Source organism: Pelophylax lessonae (genome assembly GCF_965119305.1).
Source record: "Pelophylax lessonae genome assembly, chromosome: 13".
Lineage (NCBI taxonomy): Eukaryota > Metazoa > Chordata > Amphibia > Anura > Ranidae > Pelophylax > Pelophylax lessonae.
Window position 1 is genome coordinate 931,533 of NC_138780.1, and position 24,146 is coordinate 955,678.

Genomic DNA, 24,146 nt, shown 5'->3' on the forward strand with positions numbered 1-24,146 from the left:
TCCTGCTGTCTCTTGGTCTCTGCCTGTCCTGCTGTCTCTTGGTCTCTGCCTGTCCTGCTGTCTCTTGGTCTCTGCCTGTCCTGCTGTCTCTTGGTCTCTGCATGTCCGGCTGTCTCTTGGTCTCTGCCTGTCCGGCTGTCACTTGTTCTCTGCCTGTCCTGCTGTCTCTTGGTCTCTGCCTGTCCGGCTGTCTCTTGGTCTCTGCATGTCCGGCTGTCTCTTGGTCTCTGCCTGTCTGGCTGTCACTTGTTCTCTGCCTGTCCTGCTGTCTCTTGTTCTCTGCCTGTCCTGCTGTATTTTGGTCTCTGCCTGTCCTGCTGTATTTTGGTCTCTGCCTGTCCTGCTGTATTTTGGTCTCTGCCTGTCCGGCTGTCTCTTGGTCTCTGCCTGTCCTGCTGTCTCTTGGTCTCTGCCTGTCCTGCTGTCTCTTGGTCTCTGCATGTCCGGCTGTCTCTTGGTCTCTGCCTGTCCTGCTGTCTCTTGGTCTCTGCATGTCCGGCTGTCTCTTGTTCTCTGCCTGTCCTGCTGTCTCTTGGTCTCTGCCTGTCCTGCTGTCTCTTGTTCTCTGCCTGTACGGCTGTCTCTTGGTCTCTGCCTGTCCTGCTGTATTTTGGTCTCTGCCTGTCCTGCTGCATTTTGGTCTCTGCCTGTCCTGCTGTATTTTGGTCTCTGCCTGTCCTGCTGTATTTTGGTCTCTGCCTGTCCGGCTGTCTCTTGGTCTCTGCCTGTCCTGCTGTCTCTTGGTCTCTGCCTGTCCTGCTGTCTCTTGGTCTCTGCATGTCCGGCTGTCTCTTGGTCTCTGCCTGTCCGGCTGTCACTTGTTCTCTGCCTGTCCTGCTGTCTCTTGGTCTCTGCCTGTCCGGCTGTCTCTTGGTCTCTGCATGTCCGGCTGTCTCTTGGTCTCTGCCTGTCTGGCTGTCACTTGTTCTCTGCCTGTCCTGCTGTCTCTTGTTCTCTGCCTGTCCTGCTGTATTTTGGTCTCTGCCTGTCCTGCTGTATTTTGGTCTCTGCCTGTCCGGCTGTCTCTTGGTCTCTGCCTGTCCTGCTGTCTCTTGGTCTCTGCCTGTCCTGCTGTCTCTTGGTCTCTGCATGTCCGGCTGTCTCTTGGTCTCTGCCTGTCCTGCTGTCTCTTGGTCTCTGCATGTCCGGCTGTCTCTTGTTCTCTGCCTGTCCTGCTGTCTCTTGGTCTCAGCCTGTCCTGCTGTCTCTTGTTCTCTGCCTGTACGGCTGTCTCTTGGTCTCTGCCTGTCCTGCTGTATTTTGGTCTCTGCCTGTCCTGCTGCATTTTGGTCTCTGCCTGTCCTGCTGTATTTTGGTCTCTGCCTGTCCTGCTGTATTTTGGTCTCTGCCTGTCCGGCTGTCTCTTGGTCTCTGCCTGTCCTGCTGTCTCTTGGTCTCTGCCTGTCCTGCTGTCTCTTGGTCTCTGCATGTCCGGCTGTCTCTTGGTCTCTGCCTGTCCTGCTGTCTCTTGGTCTCTGCATGTCCGGCTGTCTCTTGTTCTCTGCCTGTCCGGCTGTCTCTTGTTCTCTGCCTGTCCTGCTGTCTCTTGTTCTCTGCCTGTCCTGCTGTCTCTTGGTCTCTGCCTGTCCTGCTGTCTCTTGGTCTCTGCCTGTCCTGCTGTCTCTTGGTCTCTGCCTGTCCTGCTGTCTTCTGGTCTCTGCCTGTCCTGCTGTTTCTTGGTCTCTTCCACATGTTGTGTTGTCATATGGCGTTGAACCCGGTGCTCTGTGTTTGCAGGAACTTTGTGTTGAAGCACAGAGTCTTCCTGATCCGGAACTGGGAGAAAACCCGTCGGCGACACGAGGAGGTGAAGGATGACCTGAGTGCGGCGTCGCTGTATACCCGCTGGAACGGTGTGTGCAGAGACGATGGAAACATCAAGGCTGGTGAGGGCGCTGGAGAGTCGTGTTATGGTGGCCATGTTCCCCGGAGCTCCTCTCATCTCTCCTGTCCACCATGTTTTCCAGATGTCTTCATGACCCAATTTGCTGCTCTGCAGACGTCGCGGTCAGTACGCACCCGCCGGCTGGCTGCCGCGGAGGAGAACATCGAGGTGGCACGGGCCGCCCGCCTGGCACAAATCTTCAAGGAGATCTGCGATGGAATTGTCTGCTGTAAAGGTGACTTCCTTATCGATAATCCACACGCACGTCTCCCACATAAAATCAAGGCTCCTCTACCACACAGCACAGCCTGGTCCTGGGCTTCCACTGATGACTTCAACCCCCAGCTTGTGATTCGCTAGCTCCAGAACCCACCCCCCATGCCTGTGGTTTCATGGGTCCAGATCCCATCCTCAGTCTGTGATTTGCTAGGACCAGAATCCATCCCCACCCTGTGATTTGCTAGGTTCATGGCCCGCCCCCAGCTTGTGATTAGCTACTTCCAGAACCCACCCTGCAGCCTGTTGTTTCATAGGTCCAGATCCCACTCCAATCCTGTGATTTCCTAGGTTCAGGACCCGCCCCCAGCTTTGGATTTCGTAGGTTCAGGACCTGCCCCCAGCCTGTGATTTGCTAGGTCTAGAACCCACCCCCCTAGCCTGTTATTTGCTAGGTCCAGACCCCCAGCCTGTAATTTGCTAGGTCCAGAACCCGCCCCCCAGCCTTAAATTTCTAGGTCCAGGACCCGCCCCCAGCCTGTAATTTTCTAGGTCTAGGTAGCCACCCCCCCAGCCTGTGATTTGCTAGGTCTAGAACCCACCCCCCAGCCTTTGATTTGCTTGGTCCAGAACCCACCCAGCCTGTTGTTTCATAGGTCCAGATCCCACTCCAATCCTGTGATTTCCTAGGTTCAGGACCCGCCCCCAGCTTTGGATTTCGTAGGTTCAGGACCTGCCCCCAGCCTGTGATTTGCTAGGTCTAGAACCCACCCCCCTAGCCTGTTATTTGCTAGGTCCAGACCCCCCCCCCACCCAGCCTGTAATTTGCTAGGTCCAGAACCCGCCCCCCAGCCTTAAATTTCTAGGTCCAGGCCCCAGCCTGTAATTTTCTAGGTCTAGGTATTCACCCCCCCCCCCAGCCTGTGATTTGCTAGGTCCAGAACCCACCCCCCAGCCTTTGATTTGCTTGGTCCAGAACCCACCCCCTTAGCCTGTGATCTACTAGGTCCAGACTCCGCCCCCAGCCTGTGGTTTGCTAGGTCCAGACTCCGCCCCAGCCTGTGATTTGCTAGGTTCAGACTCCGCCCCGAGCCTGTGATTTCATAGGCCTATTAGATGTATATACGTTGTGTGTAACACAGATGTCCTTTCCTTCCAGATTCCATGAACAGGACCCTGGCAGCCCCCCTGATCAGTCTTCCACCCAAGAAAAAGTAAGATCCCCCGACCCCATCTCCACCCCCGCTTCCCCTCCCCCTCTTCCCCTCATCCTTTCCAGTACTACTGTCTGATATAAATCCCAACAATAACCCGGCGAAAGGTTCATTGTGGCCTGTCTGTCCTGTGTGTGCACACTGGGGGAGGGGGGGTCACTCTGTACATGGTGGGGGGATGTGGTCACTCTGTACACAGTGGGGGGGATGTGGTCACTCTGTACACCGGGGGGGGGGGGGGGTTTGGGGTCACTCTGTACATGGTAGGGGGATGAGGTCACTCTGTACATGGTAGGGGGATAGGGTCACTCTGTAAACGGGGGGGGGGGGGGTTGGGGGTCACTCTGTACACGGGGGAGCTTGTTGGGGTCACTCTACACCGGAGGGGGTTGTTCTGTGTAATGAAACCGCGACCCACAATGTGCTTGTGTGCTTCACTCAGTATACCGCTTCTTTCCAGTCTTGAACATAGATATCAGATATTCTAGCCGCCCCCCAATAAAAACTAGCTGAGAATAGCTCGTATAAGATCTGGAACATTTATTGAACAAACTCACACACAATATATACCCCACCAGGTCAGGTGCCTCATGAAATTGTATACAGAAACATAATTAACCTGAGCTAATTACCTAGCCATCTGGACAGAAACAATATGTGAATGGGAATCCAGACCCAGACAATGTTATAATTAACATGCTAATTAACTCAGCACTGCAACAAGGCTAAAACAAAGTACATTACACATTATCCTACGTATAAACACAGAACACCTTATTAAAGAGACAATAGCAGGAGACCCCAGAAGCCGACTTTCCTTCTCCTACATTGAAGCACTATATACATTATTATAAGTGTAAACACATCCCCACAGTAGACAATAGGTGAGTTAATTAGCACAATTAATAATGTGTGGAAGACAGCTGGTTGAGCTGATTATATTAGCCTCTGCTATGAGTCTTACTGTGTGGAGCAGTCCTTTATTGGTAATAGGCAGCTAGGCCTTTAACATGGATCCTAGGCCTAGTGTCCCAGAGTCTGTGTGTCTTCGGGAGATGTGGACTTGAATCCAAAGTAACATTACTCCAAGGGTCCCCCCAGCATACACCTCACAAAGAGCAGTGTTCCCTCACAAGCCAGGGCCCACAGTCAGTAGGCAAGGGGCTAGCCTGCGGTCCCCTCCAAAAACCTCTGTCCTGAGTGAGTTTGTCACACTCTGTACATGGGGAGATGAGGTCACTCTGTACGGGGGGGGGGGGGGGGTGTTGGGGTCACTCAGTACACTGTGGGGTGTTGAGGTCACCTCTCTTGTGACACTCTTTGCCCCCCCTAGGAACCCGTACTACTATGAGAAGGTGGGGTATCCCCTGTACTTGGAGTCACTCTGTATACGGTGGGGAGATCGGGTCACTCTGTATGCGGTGAGGGGGTTGGAGTCACTCTGTACACGATGGGGGGGGGTCACTCTGTACACGGTGGTGGGGGGGTCACTCTGTACACGGTGGGGGGATGGTGTCACTCTGTACATGGGGGGGTTATTGGGGTCACGCTATACACGGTGGGGGATGGGGTCACTCTGTACATAGGGGGGGCGTTGGGGTCACTCTGTACACGGGGGGGGGGGGGGCGTTGGGGTCACTCTGTACACCGGGTTTGGGGTCACTTTGTACATGGGGGGGTTTGGGGTCACTCTGTACACGGTGGGGGGGTTGTTAGGGTCACTCTGTACACGGTGGGGGGATGAGGTCACTCTGTACATGGGGGGATGTTGGGGGTCACTCTGTACACGGTGGGGGTATGAGATCACTCTGTACATGGGGGGTTGGGGTCACGGTCACTCTGTACACTGTGAGGGGGGGTGTTGTGGTCACTCTGTACATGGGGGGCGTTGGGGTCACTCTGTACCGGGTGGGGTTTGGGGTCACTCTGTACATGGGGGGGTTTGGGGTCACTCTGTACATGGGGGGGTGTTGGGGTCACTCTGTACAAGGTGGGGGGACAAGGTCACTCTGTACATGGGGGGGTTTGGGGTCACTCTGTAAATGGGGGGAGGGTGTTGGGGTCACTCTGTACATGGTGGGGGGATGATGTCACTCTGTACATGGGGGGGGGGGGGTTTGGGGTCCCTCTGTACATGGGGGGGGTGTTGGGGTCACTCTGTATACGGTGGGGGGATGAGGTCACTCTGTGCATGGGGGGGGGGGGGGTTTGGGGTCACTCTGTACATGGGGGGGGGTGTTGGGTCACTCTGTACACGGTGGGGGGGGGTTGTTGGGGTCACTCTGTACATGGTGGGGGGAAGAGGTCACTCTGTACATGGTGGGGGGTGTTGGGGTCACTCTGTACACGGTGGGGGGATGAGGTCTCTTTGTACATGGGGGGGGGGGGTATGGGGTCATTCTATACACAGTGGAGGGGGGGTGTTGGGGTCACTCTGTACACGGTGGGGGATGAGGTCACTCTGTACATGGGGGGGGGGTTTGGGGTTACTCTGTACATGGGGGGGTGTTGGGGTCACTCTGTACACGGTGGGGGGATGAGGTCACTTTGTACATGGGGGGGGGGGGTTGGGGTCACTCTGTACACAGTGGAGGGGGGGTGTTGGGGTCACTCTGTACACGGTGGGGGATGAGGTCACTCTGTACATGGGGGGGGGGGGTTTGGGGTTACTCTGTACATGGGGGGGTGTTGGGGTCACTCTGTACATGGTGGGGGGATGAGTTCACTCTGTATATGGGGGGGAGTGTTGGGGTCACTCTGTACACGGTGGGGGGATGAGGTCACTCTGTACATGGAGGGGGGGTTTTGGGGTTACTCTGTACACAGTGAGGGGTGTTGGGGGTCACCTCTCTTGTGATGCTCTTTGTCCCTCCTAGGAACCCGTATTACTATGAGAAGGTGGGGGACCCCCTGGACTTGCTGACCATTGAGAAGCAGATTCTTAGCGGTCATTATAAGACGGTGGAAGCGTTTGACACGGACATGCTGAAGGTTTTCCGCAATGCAGAGGTAAGTGCGTCCCGCACCTCCATTATCTCCATATAATGACTGAGCCGGCCAATCATCGCTTTGCTTCCCTTCCAGAAATACCACGGGAGGAAGTCCGCCATTGGCCGCGATGTGTGCCGGCTGAGGAAGGCGTATTACAGCGCGCGCCATGAGTCCTCGGCGCAGATCGATGAAATCATGGGGGAGACGGCGAGCGAGGCGGACAGCTGCGAGACCTCCTTGTGTGATAAAGATGGCGGACACGAGAAGGAGGACGACATCATCCGCTGTATCTGCGGCCTCTACAAAGACGAGGGGCTGATGATTCAGTGCGAGAAATGTATGGTGAGTGTCACCGCGTCACTGATGGAAGAGTATATGGTGAGTGGTCACTGATGGAAGAGTGTATGGTGAGGGGTCACCGATAGAAGAGTGTATGGTGAGGGGTCACCGATGGAAGAGTGTATGGTGAGTGGTCGCCGATGGAAGAGTGTATGGTGAGTGGTCACCGATGGAAGAGTGTATGTTGAGTGGTCACCGATGGAAGAGTGTATGGTGAGTGGTCACCGATGGAAGAGTGTATGGTGAGTGGTCACCGATGGAAGAGTGTATGGTGAGGGGTCACCGATGGAAGAGTGTATGTTGAGTGGTCACCGATGGAAGAGTGTATGGTGAGTGGTCGCCGATGGAAGAGTGTATGGTGAGTGGTCGCCGATGGAAGAGTGTATGGTGAGTGGTCACCGATGGAAGAGTGTATGGTGAGTGGTCGCCAATGGAAGAGTGTATGGTGAGTGGTCGCCGATGGAAGAGTGTATGGTGAGTGGTCACCGATGGAAGAGTGTATGGTGAGTGGTCGCCAATGGAAGAGTGTATGGTGAGTGGTCGCCGATGGAAGAGTGTATGGTGAGTGGTCACCGATGGAAGAGTGTATGGTGAGTGGTCACCGATAGAAGAGTGTATGGTGAGTGGTCACCGATGGAAGAGTGTATGGTGAGTGGTCTCCGATGGAAGAGTGTATGGTGAGGGGTCACCGATGGAAGAGTGTATGGTGAGGGGTCACCGATGGAAGAGTGTATGTTGAGTGGTCACCGATGGAAGAGTGTATGGTGAGTGGTCGCCGATGGAAGAGTGTATGGTGAGGGGTCACCGATGGAAGAGTGTATGTTGAGTGGTCACCGATGGAAGAGTGTATGGTGAGTGGTCACCGATGGAAGAGTGTATGGTGAGTGGTCACCGATGGAAGAGTGTATGGTGAGGGGTCACCCTTTTGGCTGCATCCAGGGGAGTCTCGATGTGATTGCTGTTTTGTACACTTTGAGGAAATAAAATGGGGGATCTCATTGTTGGGGGGGTCTCATTGTTGGGGGGATCTCATTGTTGGGGGATCTCATTGTTGGGGGGATCTCATTGTTGGGCAGCCTCATTGTTGGGGGGTCTCTTTGTTGGAGGTCTCGTTGTTGGGTGTCTCATTGGAGGTCTCTGTGACAGCACTCACTGTCACTGGGAGTGAAAGACAGATACTTTTACTTAATGGTTTGAATTGCTTCAAATGGGTTCTTTGTTTACACTTATGATAATGTGTATTGTACTTCAATTAGACAGGCTCTCCCTATTCTCTGTGTATTGAGGTGTGATGTGGATTCTGGTAAGCCTGTCTGTCCTATTGTTAAATGTTAATGAACTCACATATTGTTTCTTTCCAGATGGCTAGATAATTAGTTCAGGTTAATTCTATTTCTGTATACAATTTCATCTGCATATGATAATGTAATCAGGCAACCCCTGACCTGATGGGATAATCTGATCAGGAGGGGGATGCCCATACTGTATATAAACTGTGTGAGAATGTTCTATAAAGGAGAAGGTTCCAGAACAAGCTAAGTTGTCAGCTAACTTTGTATGGGGGGCAGCTAGGAAAATCTGATATCTATGTCCAGACTGGAGGAAGCCGTATACTGACGGAAGCCCACAAACACAGTGTGGGTCTGAGGTTCCGTTACATTGGTGGCAAGCGGTGGAATGCTTCCTGGAGTCTGGGACATCCAAACCTCCACCGGGATCCAAGGTCCGGGGAGCAGAAGAGGAGAGGTACAGATATCAGCCGCCATGGAAGAGGAATTTGGAAGGAGGTTGTGAGAGATGCGGATACAGTACAGGGGACCAGTGTCAGAGAAGGTCCTCAGCACAGGGGACCGGTGTCAGAGAAGGTCCTTTAGCACAGGGGACCGGTGTCAGAGAAGGTCCTCAGCACAGGGGACCGGTGTCAGAGAAGGTCCTCAGCACAGGGGACCGGTGTCAGAGAAGGTCCTCAGCACAGGGGACCGGTGTCAGAGAAGGTTCTGCTGGGATGGTACGATTCAATCCGCTGGGAACTCGGTGAGGAAGCGCTAGCCCGTGAGCAGCGACACCAGGGAAAAATCCTCCCCTCCTTCCAGGAAAGGTACTGGTCACAGTATGAAGTGCGAATGGTGTTTTTGGGGAGACAACCTCCCAAGGAATTGAAAGCTGAGTTAAGCAGGCTGGTCCAGGTGAAGATGCGGTTGGACGAGAGCTACAGAGCCCTCCGCCGGTATGTAACCCAAGTGTGCCCATGGACAGCGGACGACAGCCCAATGAAAGGCTTTTGCTACGGCGGCCCAGGGCTGTTATTAGAGAGGCTGTCCAAAGGACCCCGACTTTGGGAGCGATTTGGAGTGGCGGTTGAAGGAAATCTTGGATTACAGAGAAGAGATCCTGAACATCTCAGAAGTGTTCTGGGCACTGGAAGATTTTGAGTTTTTGGCCGTTCGGGAATGGGAGCTGGAGATCGCCTACAGACGGCTGCTAGACTCTGCTCAGTGCCGGTGTTCCGTGAGAATTACCTACCCCGTGAGAAAAACCTACCCTGGCAGTGCGCATGCTCACAGCCGCTAGTGCGCATGCGCACTAGTCTGAAATGATGACTGTTCCGTGTAAAAAACCTACCATCGCGGCGGGTACATTAAAACAGCTGTACTGCAATATGAGTAAGCTCCGCTCCTTGCCCTGTCACTTCCCTGATCTTGTCTACTAAATATAAAAGCGGCTGGCGGCTCCGTGATTTATGTTGTCATACAGCCGCTTTTATATTTAGTAGACAAGACCAGGGAAGTGTCAGGGATAGCAGTGGAGATCACATGATATTTCTGGCGAGCTGTTTTAATGTAATTCCGCGGCGTTACAGACACTTTCGTACACCGGAAGTGACGAGGGTAGGTTTTTCTCACGGGTAGGTAATTCTCACGGAACACCGGGCCTGGGCTCCCCTTGCCTGAGAATATCCAGAAGTCCAGAAATCCTGACTGAAGAATGGACTATGTGGCACAGTAATAGTGGCTTTGCTCCCCTGCACCCACGGTCTTGGATGCGGAGGTCTTATGGCGGATGCAGTGCTGACTCACCTGGATGAACCTGTTTCTGCACAGCTTGGATGGAGGAATGCGTCTGATCAGCCACTGGATAAAGGTATGGGAGAAGAGGAAGCCATCTTCATTCCCCAACCACGGATCACAGATTAATTAACTTTCCATCAGAGGATGATATGGATGATAAATCACCCGCCAAAGTGTTGGCACTGGGCCCAAGTGCCACCAGCCCATGCCCTGGACTTTCAGCAATTCCAGAGGCTGGGGATTTAATAGACTTTTCTGCTGAGGAGGAAAATCCCAGTGAGCTTACAGCAGAAGAGCGGAGATCCAGGCATAGCGTTGCTGACCTCTGCCTGCAACAATTGGTGACCCAGCAAGATGTGTGCAAGGCCACTGACTTTTCAGTTTACTTCCCTGCAGAACAGCGGGCATCAGGGCCTAGCATTACTGAGCGATGCCCAACACCAACAGCAGCTTCAGCCTCCCTGAGAGAAGAGGCAGCCGGCCTTTCTCCTACACCACTGACAGGGACCTGGGATTTCCTGCCAGCACCATCTGTGGAGTTACAAGAAACTTCTACAGCTGAAGCGCTGACAACTGGACAGAGGGTCCAAGAACTCTGCCCCACACCTGTGGCAGTTCCAGAGGCCCAGGGTGAGAAGGTGGTGATCACTCCCAAACAGCAGCTGCACAGTTCGGAGAAGAAGGTGGCCATCCTTCCTCCCCAGCGAGAGATCCAGAGTCTGGGAGCGGAGGAAGCCGGCCTCCCTCCCCAACAGTTAACCGGAACGGATTATGTGGAGTCCCCAGCAGAAGTGCTGGCAACAGGGCGGAGTGCTACCAACCTCTGCCCAGCACCCACAACAGCTACAGAGTTCCAGGAAGCTGGGGAAATCGGCCCCTCGCCCCAGCGACAAGCTGATGAAGTGAAGCTTCTACACCCAGCTGAAACGCTGGCAGCCGGACAGAGAGTCAACAACCTCGGCCCCACACCTGAGGCAGTTCCGGAGGCCCAGTGTCAGAAGGGAGAGGAGGTTGTTGTCCTCCCTCCCCAACAGTCAGAGCGGAAGAAACTGTCTTCCCTCCCCAGCCAGGATTTGTACATCTGGGAGACCGTACCAGAGAAAGGTTGTCCCAACCGCCAGATGAGGGTAAGGATGATGGAGCAGCAGACTCCCTTTCCCAGCAGCACACGGAGCCCCAGAATGATGACACCAACCCAGCAGAAGAGCTGGCAACAGAGCAGAGTGCGGCTGGCCTCTGCCCTCAACTAACAAAAGATGGAGTTCCTGTGGGAGTGGATGGGACTGCGGTCTTCCCCTCTATATCCCAGGGATGCTGGGCAGTCAGCCCAGGTCCCCAACAGCATGAGGGAGTGAGCCCAGCCAGGGAGAAGGGACAGCCCACGCTTCTCCCCCGCAGCGGGTATGTTCTACGAGAGAGGCAGAGGTTGGCTGGGTGAGTACTGCTCCGTTCGGGACAATTTGGGGTACTGTGTGGGTACAGACATTGGGGGACTGGAGCTACAGACTACCTTCAAAGTCAACCCGTTTGGGGTCCCCTCCTGTGTTAGTCTCCTTCAGAAAGGGGAGAGATGTGACAGGAGTCACTTTGTTTGGGGGGCGCTTGGAACACAGCTTACCTTAGAGAGGTTGGGAAATCCCTCTCTCAGCCCCCTAGGGCCCTCTTATGTGTAAGTCACCCCGGGGTCTATTAGTGACACAGGGTGACCAAGAAGCCCAGTCTGGCCTGCCCAAACTAGACTTCCACAAACTGATCGGCTATGAGAGCTCCATGCGCCCTGCCGGGACAAACTTACAAACTATGTGGAATTTTGTCAGGGAAGCTGCCATGATGGATTGACCCTTTGGGACTTGTTACCCGACTAACTCAGACACAGACTGATTGGAGGTCTGGTACCTGGTTAGTCTACCTTTGGGGGTAAGATATGTGACGGTACTCGCCATCACTGGGAGTAAAAGACAGATACTTAATGGTTTGGATTGCTTCAAATGGGTTCTGTGTTTACACTTATGATAATGTGTATTGTACTTCAATGTCAGAGACAGGCTCTCCCTATTGTCTGTGTATTTAGGTGTGATGTGGATTCTGTTAAGCCTGTCTGTCCCATTGTTAATTGTTAATGAACTCACGTATTGTTTTTGTCCAGATGGCTTGATAATTAGTTTAGGTTAATTCTATTTCTGTATGGGGTAATTTGATCAGGAGGGGGAGGTCCATGCTGTATATAAACCGTGTGACTGTTCAATAAAGGGGAAGGTTCCAGAACAAGCTAAGTTGTCGGCTAGCTTTGTATGGGGGCGGCTAGGAAAATCTGATATCTATGTTCAAGACTGAAGGAAGCCGTATACTGACGGAAGCCCACACAGTGTGGGGCGTGGTTCTGTTACAGTCTCTTTGTTGGGTGGTCTCATTGTTGGGGGTCCTCTTTGTTGAGCAGTCTCTTTGTTGAGCGGTCTCATTGTTGGGGCGGTTCTCATTGTGGGGGGTCTCATTGTTGGGGGTATTTTTGTTGGGGGATCTTAGTTTGCCCATCCCCCCATTGACATTGGTGTCCCCACAGGTTTCCAAAGATAGAGACCGCACTCAAGGTGTTTAAGATGAAAACAATTGAACTCCTTTATTCTTCATAAATGAAGCAGACAGACATGTCGGGTAGACGCGTTTCACGATGCTGTAGATCGCGTCTACCCGACACGTCTGTTTGTGCACTGTCTGTCTGTCTGCTTCATTTATGAAGAATAAAGGAGTTCAATTGTTTTTACACCTTGAGTGCGGTCTCTATCTTTGGAAATTTCTGTGCTTGGACGGCGGATCCGACCTGCACCAGGCTCTGAACTTGCACCTGAGCGTCTTTTCCTTCTTGTTTGTCCCCACAGGTTTGGCAGCACTGTGACTGTATGGGGGTGACGTCAGACGTGGAACATTACCTGTGTGAGCAGTGTGACCTGCGGCCGGTGGATCGGGTAAGGACAGTCAAATTTTTTTATGGGGTGAGTTCCCACCATGTGCACTGAGTGACCCCAGAATGTTCTATTACAGGAAGTTCCCATGATCCCGTGTCCTCATTACGCCCAGCCGGGATTTATCTATTTCATCTGCCTCCTGCGCGACGATCTGCTCCTCCGACAAGGTACGCCACCTCCTGCAGACCATTGCCACACCGTCCTGTAGACATGGGATCCTCTAATCCCTGCTGACTTTCCACCCCCTCCCCTGATGACAGTGTTTGGGCATGGCAATTGGCTGCATTCTGGGGGGGGTCACCTGATCCCCCAAACCTGGAAATTAGTCGGTATCTCCAAGCACCTCGACGGACAAACAGAGCGGTGCAGGGAAGGGGTGTTATGTCACACGGCTCTGACACATCTCTTCCATTGTGTTTGTCTTCCCAGGAGACTGCGTGTATCTCATGAGGGACAGCCGGCGGACGCCAGATGGACAACCGGTGAGACAATCCTACCGGCTCTTATCTCACATCAACCGCGACAAACTTGACATCTTTCGCATAGAGAAGCTGTGGAAGAATGAAAAGTAAGTCTGCTGCCTGGGATCTGCCTGTGGGGGGCACGGGGTCTTCTATATTCCATTCCTCCTCCATTGAGGGACACAGGAATTCACATTCTATCGGGTTATACCACCAGGATAACCCTGCCGCTACCCTGCATGCCTTAGTGTTTAGCTGGTGTCCTTGGGGGTGGGGAAAGTCTAACCGATCTTCGCTCACCATGTTTCTTTGGATTCCATTGACTTCAATCACGGTTCCGCATTACATTGCCGCTTGGGCTGATCTCCAGGCTGGTCTTTCCTGCCTGACTTTGGAGGCCGTAGCTGGACTGGAGGATTGGGAGGCCATGCTGGATTGTGGCCCCTGGGCTCTGCATTGTACAGACCTGAGGTATCTGCATTGGCATTGCCTGGTCTCTGAAGACTTTCTCTGGTGAGGAAGGCTGTCGGGGTTGAAGCACTGGTAGCCACTGGAAAGGAAGGACCTGCTTTTTTATTTAGTTCCTTCTAAGGACTTGGCCCCCTTTCTTGTTGATCTTATCAGGTTGTGGGAAATTGTTGCCCTGCCTGTTTTTGGTGGGTTCTGATTAAGGGAGGAGTCCTTCCTTTGGCGGTGATGGTTTCTTCCTGGTCTGAGCTTCCAGGTGATCCCTTCGCTGGTTGTGTTAGTGGTTCTCCTATCTAGTCAGGGGTTCGGCCTCATCCGGTTCAGATTTGGGCGTTGGTCCCTCAGGCAGCCTCTTGGCCACTGGCGATTCCCCAGTAATTTCTGGGCCTGTTAGTCTGTGTTGTCCACCCTTTAGTTGGACTACTTGTGGACATCCAGACTGGATCTGAATTCCTGTATCTATCAATGGGCCAGAGAGAAAGAAAGTTTATTGTATTCACTGGAAGTTCCTTTTCTTGGAGTCCATTGAGGGACTCCGATCCCTCCCCTCACTGTAGGTAGTGCTTGCTACAAACTGAGGCATGCTGGGAGGAGGAGGTATTTTCCTGGGGCTGGCCTACAGATTTTCAGTTTACCAATCGTCCTGTAGGTGGCAGTATAACCAAGCAGTATGAATTCCGGTGTCCTTCAATGGGACTAAGCAAAGGATTTCCCATTATCCCCCCCTATATGTGCATCATGTTTCTTATTCCTCCATAGGGGTGAACGATTCGCCTTTGGTCACCATTATTTTCGGCCCCACGAGACGCACCACGCGCCATCACGCAAGTTTTACCACAACGAGCTTTTCCGTATGCCGCTGTACGAGATCATCCCGCTGGAGGCCGTGGTGGGGACATGCTGCGTGCTGGACCTGTATACGTACTGCAAAGGTGAGTGCCACCCCATGGCGGAGTCCTTCGCTGCGTCAGTTGTACGGGACGCACAGGACACCTTTTCTGTGACACCTTCTATGTCTTCTCCACAGGTCGGCCGAAGGGAGTGAAGGAGCAAGACGTTTACATCTGTGACTACCGGCTGGACAAATCGGCGCACTTATTCTACAAAATCCACCGGAACCGCTACCCGGTCTGCACTAAGAGCTACGCCTTCGACCACTTCTCCAAGAAGATGGCCCCAAAAAGAGACTTCTCTGTAAGTAGCGCCTTTCCTCTGACTCCCGGGAGGGGGTGGGGTGGACCTCCAGGCCAAACATCTGATGGAGCAGGGAAGGGTTTTTATGTCGGTCTTAGGGGGGGAGGGGAGTTACCCTTAGACCTGTGCTCTTCCGTTCCTTCCAAAACTAAATTCGTATACATTTTTTGTTATTCGGATGTATCCAAATTTCCAAAGGTAACAAATTTCAACGAATCCAAAATAACGAAATTCGGCCGAAATTAGAATCCAATTCTGAAACAAATAAAATAGAGTAGAGAATATAGCAATAGAAAATAATATAATGGAGTAAAACAGAAAAGAATCAAATAGAATAGAAAATAAAGGAATACATTTTAATAGAATAGAGAATAAAAAAAATTTAGAAAATAATAGAATAGAAAATAAAAGAATTTAATAGAAATTAATGGAATTGAGGAGATCAGAATAGAATAGAAAAAACAATAGAATAAAATTAAAAAAAAATCTATAACTCTTCTGAAATTTGAATTTCCAATAGCATGAATTTGAATAGAATAGTTTAGAGTAAAAATATATAGAATATAACCATCTTTTGAATTCGAATAGAAAATAAAACTATAGAGTAAAATAAAATATAAACGTCTTTCGAATTTTGAATAGAATAAATTTGATTTAGAATAGAATAGGAAAATAAGAAAATAGAATAGAAAATAACTCAAAAGAAAAAAAAACAATAGGATAGAATAAATTTGAATGTCGAATTGAATTAGAAAATAAATAAAACAAAATTCTTGAAATAAGGAAAGGAAAGAAATGTTTTGGTTCTGCACATGTCAGGTTCCCCTCACTTCCTGTCAGGACAGGAAATAAAGTTTAGAACTTCCTGTCCTGGTGACACGCCCCATTTCTTGTACGGGTGTCACAGGGACAGGAAGAAGAAGCTCCGCCTCTTTCATGCTCCATCCATAGAAGTGGAAGGTTTTGGTTGGAGTTGAACTGAGTGGCACGCGGGGGAAGGGATGGGGGTCCCCGTGACTCCAGCATTGTAACCCTCCGCCATCTTGTTTTCCAGCCTCACTATGTGCCAGATAATTACAAGCGGAACGGCGGCAGGTGAGCGTGCTCTCCTCACTGATCTGCATTCATGTTCTCATCCCGCTAGTCCATCCCTCACCAGACCCCGCCTTCTGTGCCGTTTATCAATAGGTCATCATGGAAGTCCGAGCGGCCCAAACCCCCCATCGCGGATCTCCAGCAGGAGGACCCCATGCCTCTCATAGAGGATCTGATGGTGAACCATGACCCCGTGGTACAGGAGGACTCAGAGGTGGGCTCCACGCAGCTGGAGGGTGGAGATAGCGCCACGGTGGAGAGTGACATCCCCCCACCACCTATCTGCTCCCCCGAGAGACAGCAAGCCAAAAGAGACAAACTCAACCAGATCCTCCTCCACCTGCTGGACAAACTACCCAGCAAGAACGGTGAGCAACCAATCAGAGGCCATCTGACCCAATATAAGCAACATCATCAACACCACCAAGTCACCAGGACATGTGCAAGTTCTATGGAAAACTCCGCCCCCCCGCCTGATCTAAAATCCCAGCCTGAGATCCTCCCAAGCCACGCCCCCTGATGCACAGCCACTGGGGCTGGTCTTCACCTTCACTGTGGGTCGGGTTGTCTGGAGGGCGGAGTTTCTGTACAACTTGCACAGGTGACTTCCGGATGAGTATTCGAGACGCTGACACCCTTATACAGTGGGGATCTCCAGAGCAGGGACCCCGAGGCTTCAGAGGACCCTGTTATTAAATCCCCTCCCCCCGGACACCATGTTCATGGTGTTATCTTTCACATACAAGCAATCAATCGGTAGTCCTGGGGCCCCAAATAACAGTAAGAGAGCGGTCTCTGGCATGTAGTGAGTTCAACAACTGGGGGGGGAGGGGGGAAATGGGAATCACCTGACAAGGATGCCGTCCAAAATTATGCACCTTGAGAACCAACCAAGGTACTTGGAATGGGATTTTCTAGGGGAAAAGTCCTCAACAAGCAGGAAACTGTTACAATGATACAACATTTATTTCCAATTTACTTTACAACCAATAAAAAAGAAATATAGAAATCTGGCCAATATTCTGTATACATAATAACGAAGAACAGTCCTTTACACATCTTCTACAGGTTTAACCATCCTGGCTTCATCAGGAGCTGTGTTTGAGGGATACCAAACAGTCCTTTACACCTCTTCTACAGGTTTCACCATCCTGGCTTCATCAGGAGCTGCGTGTGAGGGATACCAAACAGTCCTTTACACCTCTTCTACAGGTTTCACCATCCTGGCTTCATCAGGAGCTGTGTGTGAGGGATACCAAACAGTCCTTTACACCTCTTCTACAGGTTTCACCATCCTGGCTTCATCAGGAGCTGTGTTTGAGGGATACCAAACAGTCTTTTACACCTCTTCTACAGGTTTCACCATTCTGGCTTCATCTGTGTGTGAGGGATACCAATAAAATATACAAAAAAGACCTAAAGGATCAACAAACACATCCATATACATAGGATAGAGTGCGGGAAATAGTACACATCCATATACATAGGATAGAGTGCGGGAAATAGTACACATCCATATACATAGGATAGAGTGCGGGAAATAGTACACATCCATATACATAGGATAGAGTGCGGGAAATAGTACACATCCATATACATAGGATAGAGTGCGGGAAATAGTACACATCCATATACATAGGATAGAGTGCGGGAAAATAATACACATCCATATACATAGGATAGAGTGCGGGAAATAGTACACATCCATATACATAGGATAGAGGGCGGGAAAATAATAAACATCCATATACTACATAGAAAGGCGATTGTGGTGATGTGTTACTAATAAACAAGGTACCTACATCCCAATTGAATTTGTAATAGGGAATAACCCGAAAGTATGGGTTAGGAGGACCCAAGGCCAAGAATCCTCCACACCTAAGGAAATAGAAAAGGAAAAAAGAACCGGAGATCCAGTGTACCCACTAGAGGTCCAGTAGGATTCCTGGATCTTAATTACAGAATAAAAGTTTTGATTGTTTTATATACATGATGTATTACTGAGTTATACAACATATTCGTATGGTACCAGCTCTCACTTTTTCCTATCTTTTCCTTTGTCTTTGTTCTTTAGTGTTTCTATCTTTTCCTTTGTCTTTGTTCTTTAGTGTTTCTATCTTTTGTTTTTGTCTCTATTCTTATCCAGGAATCCTACTGGGCCTCTAGTGATTACGCTGGATCTCTGGTTCTTTTTTCCTTTTCGATTTCCTTAGGTGTGGAGGATTCTTGGTCTTGGGTCCTCCTAACCCATACTTTAGGGTTATTCCCTATTACACATCCATATACTTGGATAGAGTGCGGGAAATAATGATTTGATCCCTGCAGATTGTGTCAGTTTGCCCATTTACAAAGAAATGGCGGGTGTATAATTTTTATAAAATAAGTATTTGATCCCCTTAGTAGTTGGTGGAGAAACCCTTGTTGGAAGCACAGAGGTCAGACGTTTCTTGTAGTTGGCCCCCAGGTTTGCACACATCTCAGGAGGGATTTTGCTCCACTCTTCTTTACAGATCTTCTATAAATCTTTAAGGTTTCTTGGCTGTCGCTTGGCAACTCGAAGTTTCAGCTCCCTCCATAAATCTTCTATAGGATGAAGGTCTGGAGACTGGCTAGGCCACTCCATGACCTTAATGTGCTTCTTCTTGAGCCACTCCTTTGTTACCTTGGCGGTATGTTTTGTGTGAACCTTAATCCAACATTTTGGGTCATTGTCATGCTGGAAGACCCATACACAACCCATCTCCAGTGTTCTGGCTAAAGGAAGAAGGTTCTCCTCCAAGATTTTTACAATACATGGCCCCAGGCCCTCAATGCGGGAAAGTCAGTCTGTACCTTTATCAGAGAAACAGCCCCAAAGCATCATGTTTCCACCTCCATGCCTGACTGTAGGGATGGTGACTGTAGGGATGGTGACTGTAGGGACGGTGACTGTAGGGTACGGTGACTGTAGGGGACGGTGACTGTAGGGGACGGTGACTGTAGGGGACGGTGACTGTAGGGGACGGTGACTGTAGGGACGGTGTCTGTAGGGATGGTGTCTGTAGGGACGGTGACTGTAGGGACGGTGACTGTAGGGGACGGTGACTGTAGGGGACGGTGACTGTAGGGGACGGTGACTGTAGGGGAGGGTGTCTGTAGGGATGGTGTCTGTAGGGGAGGGTGTCTGTAGGGGAGGGTGTCTGTAGGGGAGGTGACTGTAGGGGAGGGTGTCTGTAGGGGAGGGTGTCTGTAGAGATGGTGACTGTAGGGAGGGTGACTGTAGGGGAAGGTGACTGTAGGGGAAGGTGACTGTAGGGGAGGGTGACTGTAGGGGAGGGTGTCTGTAGAGATGGTGACTGTAGGGGATGGTGACTGTAGGGTACGGTGACTGTAGGGTACGGTGACTGTAGGGGAAGGTGACTGTAGGGGAGGGTGTCTGTAGAGATGGTGACTGTAGGGTACGGTGACTGTAGGGGACGGTGACTGTAGGGGACGGTGACTGTAGGGGACGGTGACTGTAGGGGACGGTGGCTGTAGGGACGGTGGCTGTAGGGATGGTGGCTGTAGGGATAGTGACTGTAGGGACGGTGTCTGTAGGGATGGTCTCTGTAGGGATGGTCTCTGTAGGGACAGTGACTGTAGGGGAGGGTGTCTGTAGGGGAGGGTGTCTGTAGGGACAGTGACTGTAGGTATGGTGTCTGTAGGGATGGTGTCTGTAGGGGAGGGTGTCTGTAGGGGAGGGTGTCTGTAGGGGAGGGTGTCTGTAGGGAAGGTGACTGTAGGGGAAGGTGACTGTAGGGGAGGGTGTCTGTAGGGAGGGTGTCTGTAGGGAGGGTGTCTGTAGGGATGGTGACTGTAGGGGAGGGTGTCTATAGAGATGGTGACTGTAGGGAGGGTGTCTGTAGGGATGGTGACTGTAGGGAAGGTGACTGTAGGGAAGGTGACTGTAGGGGAGGGTGTCTGTAGAGATGGTGACTGTAGGGGAGGGTGTCTGTAGGGACGGTGTCTGTAGGGACGGTGTCTGTAGGGACGGTGACTGTAGGGGAGGGTGTCTTTAGGGACGGTGACTGTAGGGGACGGTGTCTGTAGGGGACGGTGTCTGTAGGGGACGGTGACTGTAGGGGACGGTGACTGTAGGGATGGTGACTGTAGGGGAGGGGGACACTGTAGGGACGGTGATTGTAGGGGACGGTGATTGTAGGGGACGGTGACTGTAGGGGAGGGTGTCTGTAGGGGAGGGTGTCTGTAGGGACAGTGACTGTAGGTATGGTGTCTGTAGGGATGGTGTCTGTAGGGACGGTGACTGTAGGGGAGGGTGTCTGTAGGGGAGGGTGTCTGTAGGGGAGGGTGTCTGTAGGGAAGGTGACTGTAGGGGAAGGTGACTGTAGGGGAGGGTGTCTGTAGAGATGGTGACTGTAGGGAGGGTGTCTGTAGGGATGGTGACTGTAGGGGAGGGTGTCTGTAGAGATGGTGACTGTAGGGAGGGTGTCTGTAGGGATGGTGACTGTAGGGAAGGTGACTGTAGGGAAGGTGACTGTAGGGGAGGGTGTCTGTAGAGATGGTGACTGTAGGGGAGGGTGTCTGTAGGGGAGGGGGACACTGTAGGGACAGTGACTGTAGGGACGGTGTCTGTAGGGGACGGTGACTGTAGGAACGGTGACTGTAGGGGAGGGTGACACTGTAGGGACGGTGACTGTAGGGGAGGGTGACACTGTAGGAACGGTGACTGTAGGGGAGGGTGACACTGTAGGGACGGTGACTGTAGGGGAGGGTGACACTGTAGGGAAGGTGTTCTTGGGGTCATAGTCAGCATTTTTTCCCTCCAAACACAGCAAGTCGAGTTAATGCCAAAGAGCTGAATTTGGGTCTCATCTGACCACAGCACTTTCTCACAATCCTTCTCTGAATCATTTAGATGTTTATAGGCAGACTTCAGCAGGGCTGTACATGTGTCTTCCTGAGGGGGAGGGGGACCTTGCGGGAGCTGCAGAATTTCAGTCCATGGCGGTGTATTGTGTTACCAATGGTGTGTTTGGTGACTGTGGTTCCAACTGCATTGAGATCCTTCACAAGCTCCTCCCATGTAGTTCTGGGCGGATCCCTCACTTTTCCCATGATCATCCTGTAGGGGAGACCCCGAAAACTCAAGGGTTTCAGTAACCTTTTGACTGTTGAAACCAGATTATAAAATGCATGCTTGTATAATAAATACATCGATGTAGAAATACACGCCTGCAGAGCACCACAATCACATTACGTAGTGTTGGTTTATAACGGAATACAGGAGCTCTGACTGACTAAGGACTTTCTATTACAATTTATATGCTCTGAAGTGGGTGGCATCTGGCTAACTAAATTCCTTTGAAGTCCCATTTGAGTCTCTGGTGACATTCATTGATTTGCGGATGGTCATTCACATAGACTTGTCACTTCCAAGGCTCGTTGGCTGAATACGTCTTCAATGGCCGAGATGGCAATCTTGTAAATGAAGGGGTGAGTAGCTGGTGGTCTACAGAAAAGAGGAAATAGACCATGTTTGACCATCTGCTTCATTACCAATGCATTTTATATTAAAAATATTTTATTTATAACTAAAATGGCCTTTCTCTCTTCCCCCTTCAATCCTCCCCCATGAGGAGAAATCTTGCATGGAGCTCCAGACTGAGGGCCATTGATGGTTATTTTGTATTTCTTCTATTTGTGAATAATCGCCCCAACAGTTGTCTCCTTCTCACCAAACTTCTTGTTGATATTCTTGTAGCCATCCCCAGCCTTGTGCCGGTCTCCAATCTTCTCCCTGACCTCCTCTGACAGCTCTTTGGTCTTCCCATGATGGTGAGGTGTGATTGGAGGAAAGAGATTCTGTGGACGGGTGTCTTCTATACAAATAACGAGTTGTCGTTAGGAGCTCCTTCTTACATTGACAGGACTAATCTGTGTCCCACCTACTGTAACCAGTCTGTGGGAGGCAGAATTATTGTTGGTTGGTTGGGGATCATCTCATGTATATAGATTTGTGTTTCTTGAATCTTCTAGGTCTTTTTTTTTATATTTTATTAGTATCCCTCCTACAGGTTTCACCATTCTGGCTTCATCAGGAATTATGTGTAAAGGTCTATTCTTCAACATCATTACTATGTATAGAACATATTGTCAAGATTTCTAGATTACTTTTTTATTGGTTTTAAAGTAAATTGCAAATACATTTTGTGTCATTGTAACAGTTACATGGTTGCTGAGGAATTTGTACCTAGAAAATTCCTTTCCGAGGGATGATGGTGCCATTTATCCCTTCCCTTTCCACCCACAATACATTCACTATATTATATGCACATTGGGGAATCTGACCGATTCCGAATCTCGTCAGGTTTCAGTTAGTATTGCTGCGTTCACATCTTATTGGTTATTTCTACTCAGATGGGTGGTGCCTGTAATCTCGGGGGAGGGGCTGTGACCACTTTGGTTATTCCTGACACGCCTGCTCTATCTTTCTCTCTCTGCAGCCATCGATGTGACGTATCTGCTGGAGGAGGGTCCCTGCAGGAAGCTGAGGAGACGCACGCTCAACCTACCCGAATGCGTCTTCAGGAAGTGAGGGCGGGGCCTGTTGTGTCCAGAATGTAGAGGAGGCCGCAGGACATCACTATGAACCCTGCAGGGGGGGGTGGGAGGCCCCTTGTCTGGCGTAGCACTTACCATCACCCAGAAGGAGCAGAGAATGTTCCGGAGCCCATTGTGCACTGTGTGCGTATTGCAAGCATTGTGGGCAGAGCCCTGCAGGCCCTGTCATGGCGGCTTCCTGTGCTGTGTGGTCACTTCTTCCCAGCTCATTGCTAGACGTCTCCGCTGTCCTTCCCACCTGTCCAGTCTTTTACGCACTTTGCCCAGAAACAGCACTTTTCCTCTCCGAACAACATGGCGGCCATCCTGGAGGACCACAGGAAGGGGGATCTCTCCCAACTGGATGAAGGAATATCTGTGCCGCAAACTGGAACCTCAGCGTCCAATTGGGATATACAGGGTGGAAGCTGGACTCCCTCTGAGTGCTCCTTCATTACAGGGCGGCCATGTTCCCTCTGGGGGAGTGTAGATGATAAAAGGCCCCCCTGGCTACGGCATATCTATGGCAGCTCAGACACAGATGGCCAACCATCCCATCAGATCCGCCTATATTTATTTCCCCTAATATCGGACAACCGCGAAGAGGCACTTTACCTGAACAATTCACATAATATAGAGAGAGCGCCCCCACCTGGACAAGAGTCCATACGTCCCCCATCCCCCTAGATGGACTGCAGGGCCCCCATAACCTCCCAGCGCCTGGGAACAAGGACGTCCTGGCCAACGGAGGTTACAAAACTCAAGCAAAGCCTAAGGATTTTGTTTTGTCGGTTTTAATGTCCTTATAAAAAAAAAAGAAAAAGAAAAAAAAAGAGATTGTTTAATAATGTGCCAAGTATGGGGTGTGTATATATACATATATTATATATATATATATACATGAGTATATAAGCGTGGGTGTAAAGCAATACTATACATGTGGGCTCCGCGGAGCCACGTCTGACGTATACAGCTCCGTGTTCTGTCGTCCCGGCCGCCAGCTCCTGACAGAGAAAAATGAAATTTCCTTTCAGTATAAAAAGAAGAAGAATAATAAGAATATTTTATTAAAAAAAAAAAAAAAAAAAGCCAGAGAAGTGTTTTGAATATTTTCTTACTGCTAAGCCGGTGTGGAGTATGTAATACTTTCTGCGGCTCACCCACTTCCACATCATTTTCACGGCAAAATAATAATAATAAAGGGAAATCAATTTATTATAATCGAGTCATTATACGAGAAGACGACGACAAGGCTCCGACTGACAATCACAGGATTCCGAGCGAGCAGCGATATAAATATATATATATATATTCCTCTGTGTGTGTGCCTGTGTTTCTGAGGTTTTTTGTTTTTTTGGTTTTTTTTCTTACCGGTGTAGAAATGTCATTTTTGTTGTTTTATAATAATAATAATAATAATGGAAGCAGAAGGTTTCTACAGTCTAGAAGCACTACAGAGTGGCGCGCCCGGCCCCATCGGGTTCTGTAATTTGCTGCTAATTTCTTTCATTTTTACAAAGAGAGAAGAGACATAACCTTAGTGGATTGTTTTGATGTTAATCTCTGTAAAAATCTCTGTATTCCCGATTCTAGCAATGGATGTACTCTGCAGTCTCAGCTCCTGAGAATCTAGTATTAAACAGAAAAAGTCCTGGTTTTCCTACTCGGCACGC

The 24,146-nt window shown here is 50.5% G+C and overlaps 1 protein-coding gene across 2 annotated transcripts in view; it reads left to right on the plus strand.

The window, feature by feature from the left end:
- ASH1L (ASH1 like histone lysine methyltransferase) overlaps nucleotides 1-22,581 on the plus strand; it is a 111,151-nt gene extending 88,570 nt beyond the window's left edge. For both annotated transcript variants that reach the window (XM_082275397.1, XM_082275398.1), the window contains exons 16-28: nucleotides 1,738-1,886; nucleotides 1,968-2,120; nucleotides 3,261-3,315; nucleotides 6,192-6,324; nucleotides 6,400-6,648; nucleotides 12,590-12,676; nucleotides 12,753-12,843; nucleotides 13,106-13,244; nucleotides 14,365-14,537; nucleotides 14,633-14,799; nucleotides 15,854-15,894; nucleotides 15,988-16,262; nucleotides 22,377-22,581. In XM_082275397.1, the coding sequence (XP_082131523.1) occupies nucleotides 1,738-1,886; nucleotides 1,968-2,120; nucleotides 3,261-3,315; nucleotides 6,192-6,324; nucleotides 6,400-6,648; nucleotides 12,590-12,676; nucleotides 12,753-12,843; nucleotides 13,106-13,244; nucleotides 14,365-14,537; nucleotides 14,633-14,799; nucleotides 15,854-15,894; nucleotides 15,988-16,262; nucleotides 22,377-22,468 (1,804 nt within the window). In that variant the 3' untranslated portion in view covers nucleotides 22,469-22,581. The remainder of the gene's footprint in view (nucleotides 1-1,737; nucleotides 1,887-1,967; nucleotides 2,121-3,260; nucleotides 3,316-6,191; nucleotides 6,325-6,399; nucleotides 6,649-12,589; nucleotides 12,677-12,752; nucleotides 12,844-13,105; nucleotides 13,245-14,364; nucleotides 14,538-14,632; nucleotides 14,800-15,853; nucleotides 15,895-15,987; nucleotides 16,263-22,376) is intronic.
- Nucleotides 22,582-24,146: the final 1,565 nt, after the last annotated feature.